At 38.1% G+C, this 13,270-nt stretch overlaps 1 protein-coding gene across 3 annotated transcripts in view; it reads right to left on the reverse strand.

The window, feature by feature from the left end:
• PDE10A (phosphodiesterase 10A) overlaps positions 1–13,270 on the reverse strand; it is a 140,283-nt gene that overhangs the window by 48,105 nt on the left and 78,908 nt on the right. For 2 of the 3 annotated variants that reach the window (XM_088142907.1, XM_088142916.1), the window contains exons 6-9: positions 9,354–9,494; positions 6,857–7,012; positions 4,898–4,948; positions 2,318–2,397 (exon numbers count right to left, since the gene is read on the reverse strand). In XM_088142907.1, coding sequence (XP_087999033.1) covers positions 2,318–2,397; positions 4,898–4,948; positions 6,857–7,012; positions 9,354–9,494 — 428 coding nt within the window. The remainder of the gene's footprint in view (positions 1–2,317; positions 2,398–4,897; positions 4,949–6,856; positions 7,013–9,353; positions 9,495–13,270) is intronic. The other variant, XM_088142912.1, reaches the window with a different exon arrangement.

The raw sequence follows: 13,270 nt of genomic DNA on the forward strand, positions 1-13,270 counted from the left end.
ACAACATATCAAAGTAACTGGATGCACTGCATTACAGATAGAAAGCTCTCAATGCACTTTCTCTCTCCCATACACATACAAACACATACACAAACATACTTCACAAGCACACCATAAATAGAAAAGTAGAAACTTGGAGGAATTACTCCCAAAAATGCTACTGAAAGGGGAAGGATCTTTAGGCAGAGAGGGCTTCCATAAACTGCTTACAGATTGGTTGGGGAAGTTTCTATAGGCTGAATTAGGATTTCCCATGCCTTATCTAGAACCATTTCCATCTTGTCTTTAATATTATTCAATATATGCATTAAGACACTTGAAGACTGTCCAAAATTCTGGTAGTCGGTGCCAAAGTTTACTGAAGATTTAATGCTGTTTATTTCTATCTAAATTCAAGGAAGTTGGTCAAGTTTAAATCAGTATCTGATATCATTAATAACTGGATGCAGGGAACAAATTGAAGTTTAATCTAAATAAAACAAATGTAGGTTTGGTTAACCCAAATCCAGATTAAGGAAGATTTAATGTATAAACTTTCTCTAATCCCTTGGATTTAATCCTGAACCTGGAAGGCCTAATTTGGAAGGGGGTGTGTGTCACAGATTCTTTTTTAAACCAAATTAAATTAACCCAGACTCAAGAGAGACACAAAAGCATTGGACCCTGGACCAGGCAGTTTGTATCTCCCTATGAGGGATGGGGAGACTTTATTTTGCAAAACAAAGATACTGTGTGTGTGTATGTGTTCCTATTACCTTTGTCCTATACTCTGTTACAATTACTATTACTATGCTGTATACTATTGCTATTATACATTAATATATCCTTCTTACAGAACCTGTTCTGTCATTTTTGCTCTCTCTGGGATTTCTTCTATTTTTTCCCCCTCTGTTAATGCCCAACACGTGGAGCTCTTGCACCTTTCCAGGTTGTGTTTGCCTTGCTGGGCCTCTATGCTTTTCTCGTCTCTGGACTGTCCATTCCCTCTGAAGGAAAAACACCTTATTTCTTTTGGCTGCTGCACTTCTCAGTTTGCCAGGGGCTGTAAGAGCTCCAAAGACACTCATCATGTTGTGTCATGTCTCCTCTTCTCCCATTCCCTCTCCTCTCCTCCCACACCTGTGTCAGGATTGCTGCTATATTGGCAACTCTCTGTGTAACTCTGGAGAAAACTCAGATGGGAGGGAAAAAAGGTAGCATGTGTGCCTACAATTTTCTCAAGCAGCCTACTCTTCCACAGGGTGCTTAAGGGTGTGTGCGTAGCTAAAACTGCTACGCAGACCAAACCTATTTCGGAGATACCAGTTCTAGAAAATTAAGTCTATGGACTGAAGTGGCATAAAAGCCCAAATAAAGAAATAAAGACATGTGTCTTAGTTACATCCCATTTAGATGATTTTACATTTCAAAATTTTAGTTAATCCAGAATGCCATGGCAAGACAACTAATGAGGATTATTAGAAGAGCCATTTGACTTGCTTGTTTTTGCAAAATCAACTTAATTGGCTACCAATCCATTTCCTGTTCAAAATTCTGGTCCTGACTTAGAACCAATTTATTTGAAGAACCCCAAGCATCCTGCATACAGGCTTTTGGCATTTACCTCACCTTGATGCAGCCTTTAGTCAGTGGGTACTATGCTTTTTTTCCAATTGATGGGTTTTATTTGAGTTTTATTAGACACATTTTAATGTTTTAATTATTGGTTAATTTTTAATCAATATTCTACTTTGCTGCCTTGAATGTTATTTTAGTGGAAAGCAGCATATAAATATAACAAATAATAATAATAATACTGCTACTTATAATAATTATAGTAGTAGTAGTATTATAGCAGTTGTATTATTATTATTAATATTAATAATAATAAATATATTTAATAATACTGCCTATTTTAAAATAATGATCATGTGGACCTGTTCCTATTTATAATTTATGAGTACACAGGTAGTTCTCATTTAGCAAACATAATTAGGACTGGCAACTCAGTCATTAATTGAAGCTAAGTGAAACCTTGACTGTGCTTATGATCTTACTTCAGCTTTCCTTTGTTTTACAGATCTGCAAAGGTCAGAAATGTGAGGATTGGTCGCAAAGTTACTTTTTCATCACCCTCATAACTGCGAATGGTCACTGTATGAGGCTGTCACTAAATAAGGACTACCTGTAATAACCTCTCACAATTCATATTGCATGGAACTACATAATGAATACTCTTAAACCAATTTCCAGAGCAATGAATAAACTGAAATAAGCATATATATTAATCATTTCAAAAACAGTCATGGCTGTACAGACTCACTTTCATGTCACTTACTTTGATACGTCAAGCAGGAAGTCGTTCAGTTCAGTCTGTTTGGCCAAACCCCTGGATACCTGAATGAAATTTTGGGAAGACTATTGCTTATTTAAGCAGAAGATTAGAATCAGAATGAATCTACAAACATAGATATTATCTGTCCAGGATTTACTAAGAAGAAATAAAGCTAGGAGAGATACACACACACACACACACACGTATGTGTGTGTGTGTGTGTGTGTGTGTGTGTATATATATATATTTCAAGCTCCCTCGTATATGTCATACTTCAATTTGAGGTTAATTGTGGATATGTGTGTGCTAATAACTCTAATCATACATTTGAAAAGTGGCACTGACCTGAAAACTACTGCCTGCCTGCTCCTTTCAGAAAAGTGAGGTATTAGCTCAAAACCACTTTTACCGACCACTAAAGAAAACTAAGGTGATTTTTTTTATATAATATATAAAATACAGTACTTCCTTATCAAACAATCCATGTACTTTAATCGTACCACTGGTAGAAACAGCATTTTGCTACTGAAGCATCAACCTGAGTTGAAGGTTGTTCCCCCAATAATGGACGCTACAATACTACTGACCTGTTATACAATAAGAAAGTGTTCGTAGATATTGTGGCAGATATTACTGAAATTGTATATCCATCTTTTTACAACAACATGCTTTGGGAAGGAAGGACTCTAGCTCGTTAATTAGAAGAACAACTACTTGGCATGCAGAACCTTGGAATTCTTGACATCTCAGACAGAGGTGGAAAAGAAGATTGTATATGGCCAGATCTGGTAGAAATCAGAAAAAAACACAGCCCCCACTGGAGCTGTGAGGAATTATGGGAACTAAGGTATACATGCTAGCATCCATGGTTCCCAAAAATCTCTTAACACTACCACATATTTTTGTAAAATATCTACCAGGCAACTTTGACAAAGGAAGGACTGGAAAAGGATGATGGCAACAGGGGCTTATAGCAAAGGTTGGAGACAAAGAAGCTTTCAATGCAAACCTGATCTGGACTGATCTCAAATTAAAAGGAATTATTAGTAAACTCCTTTGAAATACACAAATAATAAAGAAGGCCTTGAGCTTACTGTCCAATTTTTTTACAATATTCAAATATTACAAAACAGACTAATAATATTTTATGTTTTGTCGAAGGCTTTCACGGCCGGCATACGATGGCTGGTGTGGGTCTTCCGGGCTGTGTGGCCGTGTTCTGGAAGTTTCGTTTCCTAACATTTCGCCAGCATCTGTGACTGGCATCTTCAGAGTGCAGGAGCACAGACAGGAGCAGTTCTCTCTGTGCCCAGGATGATGTGACCCTTTTGTGGGTATTTATAGAGATCTGAAGCGGGGGATTGGGGGGTGGGGGGTGGGGGGGTTAGGGGGTGGGGAGGTTTGGGTTAACGAGTGGCTGCTTGTTTTGGTGTCAGAATATGTGTGTATCTTCCTGGGAGTTAGGCAGGGTTTTTTCTTCTATTGAGTTGTTAACGAGTGGCTGCTGAGGGTGATTAGCAAGTTCATTGTGTGAACTGTTCACATGTCCTGGTGGTTGAGCTGAGTTCGTTGACCTTTTGCAGGCTGTATTTTTCAGGATTGGTAGCCAGGTTTTGTTGATTTTTAGACTCTCCTCTTTTTTATTGAAACTGTGCTGGTGTTTGTGAATCTCAGTGGCTTCCCGGTATAGCCTGGTATAGTGGCTGTTGGTGTTGTCCAGTATCTCTGTGTTTTCAAATAGGATTTTGTGTCCAGTGTGCTTGAGAGCATGTTCAGCTACTGCAGATTTTTCTGGTTGCTGTAGTCTGCAGTATCTTTTGTGTTCTTTTATCCCGATTGGGACCACAAAACGCAGTATCCATACCAGGATAAAAGAACACGAAAGAGACTGCAGACTACAGCAACCAGAAAAATCTGCAGTAGCTGAACATGATCTCAAACACACTGGACACAAAATCCTATTTGAAAACACAGAGATACTGGACAACACCAACAGCCACTATACCAGGCTATACCGGGAAGCCATTGAGATTCACAAACACCAGCACAGTTTCAATAAAAAAGAGGAGAGTCTAAAAATCAACAAAACCTGGCTACCAATCCTGAAAAATACAGCCTGCAAAAGGTCAATGAACTCAGCTCAACCGCCAGGACCTGTGAACAGTTCACACAATGAACTTGCTAATCACCCTCAGCAGCCACTCGTTAACAACTCAATAGAAGAAAAAACCCTGCCTAACTCCCAGGAAGATACACACATATTCTGACACCAAAACAAGCAGCCACTTGTTAACCCAAACCCCCCCATCCCCCCAACCCCCCAATCCCCCCCTTTCCCCCCCCTTTCATATCTCTATAAATACCCACAAAAGGGTCACATCATCCTGGGCACAGAGAGAACTGCTCCTGTCTGTGCTCCTGCACTCTGAAGATGCTGGTCACAGATGCTGGCGAAACGTTAGGAAACAAAACTTCCAGAACACGGCCACACAGCCCAGGAGACCCACACCAGCCACAATATTTTATGTTCCTAGAATTAAGTTATTTCTCTTAGGAAAACTAACATTTAATCCAGATAGTTACCTCTACTTGATGCATTGCTACTGAGGCCCATGCAAGATTTGCTGTCGCAACCTGAAAAACACAGAAATTTTGGTTATTTGAAAGACATCAAAATTTTCTTAATGTTTTGAAAATTCTAGCAACTTATTACTCATATTTGGGTTATATAAGCAATGATGAAGGGTAAGTATTTAGTAAAAAGTTTACTAGTTTAAATGGCCTCTACCTAACTGGGTTTTCAGAACTACATTAATTAGTTCTGAAATTAATTATGTTATTAAACTTTTAATTTAAAAAATTAAATAACATAATTATGTTATTTAATTCTTAATTAATTAATTATGTTATTCAAATTTTCTGTTAAATTTTATAATATTTATCTATTTAACAAATACCTTATTCAAGGTATCTAGCAGAAAATTAAAATAATAATGTGGATTAAAACAATAACATTGAGATATATATAAAAGACTGTAGAAGTTTGCAAAACCTTTTAGATTTGGAAAATGTCTTGTCTCAAGTCTGAAATATACCTTCCAACCTTTCTGGAAATGTTCTGATGCTCTTCTACCTATAGCAAAAATGTTCCAGATTCAAAACAGGCAATGCCTGTAATAAGGTTGGAAATGTAAATGAAATGCTTTTCACTAGTATAGTTGTTCATTTAATTTAAGATATAGCCATCCCCACCCCATGGTCTTCATCTCTTTGTGGAAAGATATCATATTAGTATCCATGGAAAGCCCATACACACTGCCTCCTAAAATGCCAAGTTACCCACAGGCAAAAGTAGAAAATGAAATGGGAAGAAAAAGAAAAAAAGCTTGGTTTAGCCCTATCCTATTTTATCTGAAATGAAACTCAGATGCTACCACAACATCTAAAAAAGTCTATTATCTATATCTATAACTACTTTACAAATCTAGTCCAAGAGACACATCAGCACTGCAGACTCTGACTACCTGGAGTAGTACAAATAAACACTTTGCAATGGATCCTATGAAACCTTTCCATTATTATTGTGAGAAGTAGGACAGAAGGAAGGGAGATATTAGATAAAGAATCAGTGCTCTCCCTACGGAGTCCTATCCTATTCTGTGCCTTGCTATAGTACAGGTTGCATTATACATCTGTGTATCTGGCAAAGACATCTATCAAGAGGATACAAGAGGGACAAAAGTGCAGTGTGCTGACATTAGTGTTGTGCTCCTTCTTCAGACTGAATCCACAAGAGTACCAGACTTAACATTAGTATTCCTATAGAATACTGAGTCTTTCTACTCCATGGAGCTGCCAAAAGTCTGCCTTCTTCAATGAGATGAATAATTACTAGTGTCACCCTGTACAGAATACATAGTGCCAAATTGTTCGCATTGGGCACAAGTGGTTTCTCCTGGCTTTTTCATGTATGAAGCACATTCCTATCAGTGAAGTGGGCAGTCATCCTCCTCTGAAGGAGAAACAGGGTGGATCATCTGATAGAATCTGTCCAGAGGAAGGAACATCATCAAACTGGTGAACACTCACTGCCCTGTGTAAGATTCTGCCACATGCTAGGACATTTCTTGAGGCAAGAACTAAAGGAGACAACTGGATCCCAATTGGTGGTGATTCAAGGCATCACTTGGCATTATCTGACCCTTTGCATCCATTTAATAATCTTGGCTTGGCCACCAAGAATTTTTTTTTCGCCTGATTGCAACACTGACTCAACTGCTAAAGCCAAGGAGAATGATTCTGCACAACCCATTGAGGATCAGGATCAACTGTATGGCTAAGTGAAGGATGTTCTAGCTAGTGTCTCATGCTCATCATGCCATTGTATAAAACTTTACTCCTGATCCAATGTGTCTGGGTGGTCTCATTTAGCAACTTCTTGATTTCAAAACGAATATCCTCAATATAGCTTCCAGCCATGGAACTACAGGTAGCTGCATGGAGTTATATATGAATATGCTCACTGCTACATTTAGGATTTACCTCTTGATGACTGAGATGGAAAGTTTCATTACCCCAGTTTCGATAAAGCTCCAGGATACCAATCAGATCACCAAGTACAGTAACAATTGGCAAACAAAGCACAGACTTGATACGAGTCCCTGATTCCAGTCCTGTTCCTTTGGGAAACCGTTCATCCTAGAAAGGTAAATGCTGTTTTATATTAATGATATCATATTTAGTTCATTTATAATGAAATAGTTTTATCAATAACTAGGATAACTCAATTAAATATTTAAGCAAAAATTCACTGATTGAGAGATTCTGCCCAATACTGAAATGTAAAAACACTTGGTGCTAAATTGTGGCAAAAGAATTGTAATGATAATGATCATCATCATCACTGTCATCATCATCATGCTTTAATGGCCAGTGCAGAATCTAAATTAGGTTGACTAGATGCATAGAAAAGTGTATGGAGCCTTCCTGTTCTATTATTTTTATCAAGAGAAATGATCTGCATTGGTCAGTGACTCCTATTCAGCACTTTTCCTATGGGTAAAAAGGGATGGGGAAAAAAATCTATGCTTGCAGTGGACTTGCTTGGTTATAGTGAATTTCTCCTCTCATATTCTGTTAGTAGCTCTCAGTTTTTACATCTATATAATTTTATTCACCTAATGATATTCTTGAATATACAGCATACATATTTATCAAATAATGCATGCACTTTAATCCCATGCTGGTAAAATAGCTTTTGCTATTGAAGCTTCAGTCAAGTTATTGATTGTTTCCCCCCAAAAAAGGGGCTGCAGCATTACTGATTTGTTACATAATGAGGAAATGTTTGTTAGAATTTAGGCATTGTAACAGATATTACTGAAGTTGTTTCGTTTTTCTAAAACATCATACCTTGGAGGGAAAGATGCCTGGTATGCAAAAGTTTTGAATTCCTGACACCTACATACAGGTTAGAAAGATATTTTGTATGAATCCCTGGACAACCCTATCCAGCCATTGCATTGTTCTACTACTGAACTGCACCTAAGTAAAATTCAAGGCAGACAAATTCAGGACTGGCAAAAATGCAAACATAAACTGAGGAATCTGAATACAGGTAGTCCTTGTTTAGTGACTGCCTCATTTAGTGACTGTTTGCACTTACAACGGTGATGAAAAAGTAACTTTGCAACCAATCCTTGCAGGTACAACCTTTGCAGGTCTGCAAAGCAAAGGAAAGCTAAAGTAAGATTGTAAGCACAGTCGCTGTTTCACATAGCAACCACTTTGCTTAATGATCAAGTTGCCAGTCCCAATTGTGGTCACTAAACAAGGACTACTTATATAGGCAATATTAACGTAGATGAATTGATTCTAGGCTCATTTAGGATTTTGAGAACATATTGTGGGCATTCTCACAAAATAATTGCTGCACAAGGACCTGTTCATTCATGAAATGGATGCCTTGGGAGTTATAGCCAGTTATGAAGGACTAATTTACTAGAATGCTACTTTACATTCACAACAGCAGACTCTTGCAGGATACTTTACTGTTCTTACTCATCTTTGTCCTTTTTTCTGGGCAGGTGTCATGTTATCAGACAAAACACACTACAAAACAAATCATACCCATTTAAAAAAATAAATCTAAGGTTATTAGACCCATTTACAGACCTGTGGCACTCCTGAAATTAATTACAATTCTGGGAACTGGCATTTTATTTTGCAGCTTTCCAACTTCTTGTGTTTTTATTAAAATATACTTTTTAAATATAAAAAGTCAAGAAAGATAGGAAGTCTGGAGGACACTCAGACACCACATTGGGTTCAATCAAATCACTGTCTACTTGCATCTAAATGAGTATACAGCCTACCAGAACAATCTTAACTGGAGCAGAAAAGAATAGTGAAATGGCAAACATCAGAATTGCTGCCTCATGATACCTATAGCAAGACAGAAGGACTGCAGTGAATTCACCAACATAGCTCTGCTTTTATTTATTTGTTTTCCCCATCACTAGACTACTATAGTTGAAAATTCTAATCCTGGGCTTTCTGATGAAAATGAATAAGCTATAAACCCTCCTGGATTTGGACACCTACATAGCCAAAATCATCATCATCATCACCATCGGCATTGACAAAATCACCACGAGTCAATTGCAAAAGGCAGCTTTACTTGGAACAGCTTATATCCTGCAACAATACCTTTAACACCATCAAACAACCACATCTGCCCATCCTAGGTCCTTGGGAAGGACTTGATAGGTGGATAAAAATGCCAATTCCAGTCTAAACATCTGGCTGACTATGCAACCAACCATAACAACAACCACAACAACAGTAGCTTGAAGTCCTTGATTTTCTGAAGGCATATCTGGAACTTCACAATGCTTCTCATCCCATTCCCAACATTTCCCTTCAAAAATTCCTTTCTACCAGTACTGAAGAATTTTCACTCCATCTGACTTTTTCTACCCAACTAACCTACTCTTTAATAGTCTGTCCAAGATTATTTTTAAGGAAGATAACCATTTACCCCCAAAATATCTTCTACTAATAGTGTTTTTCTAGATTTGGCTACATGAGCAGATACTGTGGTGCCGAGTTGAACTGGTCCTACAGGAACAAGCTCTGGTTGTCCATCCTTTATTCTTGGTGGTGTGAACATACAAAGACTCTGAAGAACAAAAGGAAAGAAAGTGTAATTAAAGTGTTTCCACAATAAATCATTACATGCATATGAAATCAAAATCTAATACTTCACATTCAATGTTGGTACTGCTGGAAATATGACAAAAACATTTTAAATTATTGTTTTGTTTCAAGCAGATCTCATGCAATCTGATGAACAGTAATAGATCACCTAAGTGGGTCAATCCACTGTTACATATACAGAACCCAGTTCATAATCAATATTCTGCATGTCATGAATGACTTGTTAGGAGTTTCTCATGGGAAGAAATGCACCTCGCTATCTTCAAACATATTGTTTTGACTAGAGAAACCATGCGACTTATTTCGGCCTTCCAGTTCACACGTATACTGCTATTTACTGCCACCTATTGGCATCTGTATGCAAGTTACTCAAGGGGTGGTGCATAGTGTTAATAAAAGTGTGAGGATTACATGCCTTGCTGCTCAGTAGAATTTTAGCCATCATGTAATCAGTTTTATGGGTTATGTAGTAGTAACTAATAACTAAGTAGTGTACCTCTTCTCTGAGAGTTTTTGGCTAGAGACTTTGTTAAACTTGTGTAGTGGATAAGTCTTGGATGCCACATATATGAGAAGAAGTGATTTTTTCTATGTTTTGCATGAAACTTGTATTTTATGTAGTTTTTATTTTTCTCAATAAACAACCAGATATTTTATATTTTCTGGCTGGATTTCTTTGGAGAATAAGATAAGGACATTGCATTCTTTAAATCTAACACTGGTGTGTATTTTTGGCATGAACTGTGGTCATAGCTGCACTCTGCATAACAGGTTATGGGCCCAGGACGAGGGCCCAGAGTGCCCAGAGCGAGGTTCCAGAGTGAAGAGAGATTTATGCCTGGATTTGTTGCCCTGCATGTGTAATGTCTGGTACAAGCTTCTTGTTTGAGGTTTGGATGTTTTCTCTGTGTTTTTGTGTGTGTGCCTGCAAGGGGAAGCATGGCCACCACGATGGCAGTGAGCCTACCTTTTAAGAGATTAAACCCGAAAAACTACCAAACATGGAGTATAAGGATGAAATCTTTTTTCCTGACTATGTGAAAGCTCACAGCTTGTACATAACCTCACGCCTGTGTATAATCAACCCACTAGAACTTTATGTAAACTTAAATATGAAACTATAGAGAAGAAAATAAAAAATGAACTTAAAATATAAATAAACTACACTGCATCCATTGCAACATGTCAGTAATCTCTTCTCACCTACCAGGATGCCTTCTAAATCCCTGCATGCTCAGCATGGAGATATGAGCTCACATTCCAGTTACCCATGGGCTATCTTTCTCCTATGGCTTCTGCTTGACCATGGCACAGCTATAATGCACTATCACTTTGTGGGACTTAGGAGAGATGCCTTCTCAGTAACAGCATCTGCCCTATGGAACAGTATACCCTGAGACCCATATGGTCCTGATCTTGTAGAGCTTCCATAAAGCCATTATACCTAGCTCTTTTGTCAGGCTCTGGGACTAGAGGAAGTAGTTTTCCCTACATTGGTAGTCTGGTGGGGAATATGTCTGTACTATTGTTCTCCCACGGTGTGTGCCAACGTACTTTTTAAGTGAGTGTTTGTTTGGTTTTAATTACTTGATGTTATAAGCTTTAAGTTACCAAAAATCACTTGGTGATTGAAGCGGCCCTCAATTCAACAAATACAATAAATAAATAAATGAAATATTAAAGGGCATTTGTCTAAATGCTCTTACAAAGCTCTTGCAATTAAGAGGCCTGACCTGTCACTTGTCTACAAACACATTCACCTGAATGATCCTACTTTTTACAAAGTTACAAAGCACTGCAATAGTAGCACTACTTTTTGAGTTGCTATCACGAGTAATGCTTTTAAACCTCACATGAAAGAAAAACAATATCCCAATATTTGAACTGGTTTACATCACCAGAGACATTGCAAATCAGGTAAGTCCTTCTCTACCCTCACCGAGCATCAGTACCTGAACATTAGCAAATATGCTCTTGATGATGACTACTTGTGTCAATCATCAATCTAACTGCAAGCATTCACTTAGGACCTCTAGAAAGATCAAAATTCACCATCTCTCATCCCCTTTATATCCTTCACCCCTTCTCTCAACATTTCATCATAAGCAATCAAATCAAGCATGCTTTTAAATTTATATTGTATTTTGTCATGTGTATGCATGAGTGGACTCACACTTAAACCTAGTATTAAAAAAACTAAAAAATCATTTCTGATTTCTCCATTACCAGTATTGCAGGGCAATATGCAACTACTTACCAACCTATGGGTTCCTATTTACCAACCTATGGATTCCTACTTTTATAAGCACTTGTAACAATCCAGATGATACCTATTTATTTGATTTATAAATCAACTTTATTTTGTACAATTGAAGGCAGTTATAATGTACTGACCTGATATCTGAAACAGGAAAAAGGGAGACATTGCTTGTAGGTCATAATGATGGGGTGGATCACAGTGCAATGGCCAAGAGTAGGGCCTTCTTGGTGGCAGCACCCAATATGGAATATTCTTTCAGAAAAGCATGATGCCTCCCCCCCACACCCCCGCCAATACTCTCTTGGTTTAAGAACAAGTTATCTCAAAGATTCTAGTCTATGGTATAGGTTAAGCACATGTAGCACACAATTAATTTATAGTTTCTTTTAAATTATGTAGTTCTGTATTTACTAGACTCATCTATAAGAATAATTGAAAAGAAGGTTCACTGCCAAAAAAGACCACTAAAAGTATTGAACAGAAATATGCTGAGAGTTCCAAATAGTTCAATATAAATAAATTAGTCCTACTATAAAAGACAAGTAATTAATTATGTCTGGAGAGTGACAATTTAATGCAATATTGATTACTATGAGATTATGTAGAGGAAACCCGGCTGAGCTTCTGGAGAGAAAGGTTGGAAGTCTCCAACCCCTCTTCCCAAAGTCCTCTGTATCTACATAACCTCAACCTGATTTCTGCTTTAGGGTAGCTGTCTGATAGCTCCTACTCCCTCCACCTGTCTTCTAAGAGAGACCTTACCTCACATCTTCTCCATAATTCTGATGTATGTGAGAGATACTCTCCTACTTTCTTCTCAATCTGCTGGTCACATAGCATAGATGGATGTGTCTGCAAGATTCAGGTTCCTTCTGCACTTTGGGAGAATAATCATCCTCTCCTTTCCCTAATTTTGGCACTCAGCTTCTGATAAAGTTTGCATTATACTTAAATGCTTATGTGTGCTTTATTTATATCGTCTTGAACTAAGAAGCAGTGAGCTTTAATTCACCTAAAACAAATGATATGTTTAGTTTATCCAAGCACCCTCTAGCAGACAAACAACAGACCCTAACTTGAATCCAAAGGTGATTTGCATCAGCAGAAAGATGTTTTTTTCATGACACCCAGTCTGAAGGAATTCTGAAACTTTCTTTCTCACGTGGGAACCCTTATACATCACTAGACAACCCATGACCCATTGGGTCATAGTTTCAGAGATATTTCCTTACCTAGCCAGAGACACAGAATGACCAAGGGCAAAAAAGCAGTGGAGTGTGAGCGACTTACAACTTGCTGCTGGCTTCCCCATTGACTTTGCTTGTCAGAAGCTGGCAGGGAGCATCAGAAATCTTCCTTCCTCCCTCCCTCCCTCCCTTCATTTCCACATATAATATAGGCTTCCACAGTTTGCCCTCCCCTCATGACCCTCAGGAGACCCCTGGTGAAGCCGCCTCCTCCTCCTCCTTCTCCTCCTC

Source organism: Python bivittatus, unplaced genomic scaffold (assembly GCF_059951505.1).
Source record: "Python bivittatus isolate LINGU-HERP-01145 unplaced genomic scaffold, Pbiv_v1 ctg000020_np1212, whole genome shotgun sequence".
In the NCBI taxonomy this organism is placed as follows: Eukaryota; Metazoa; Chordata; class Lepidosauria; order Squamata; family Pythonidae; genus Python; species Python bivittatus.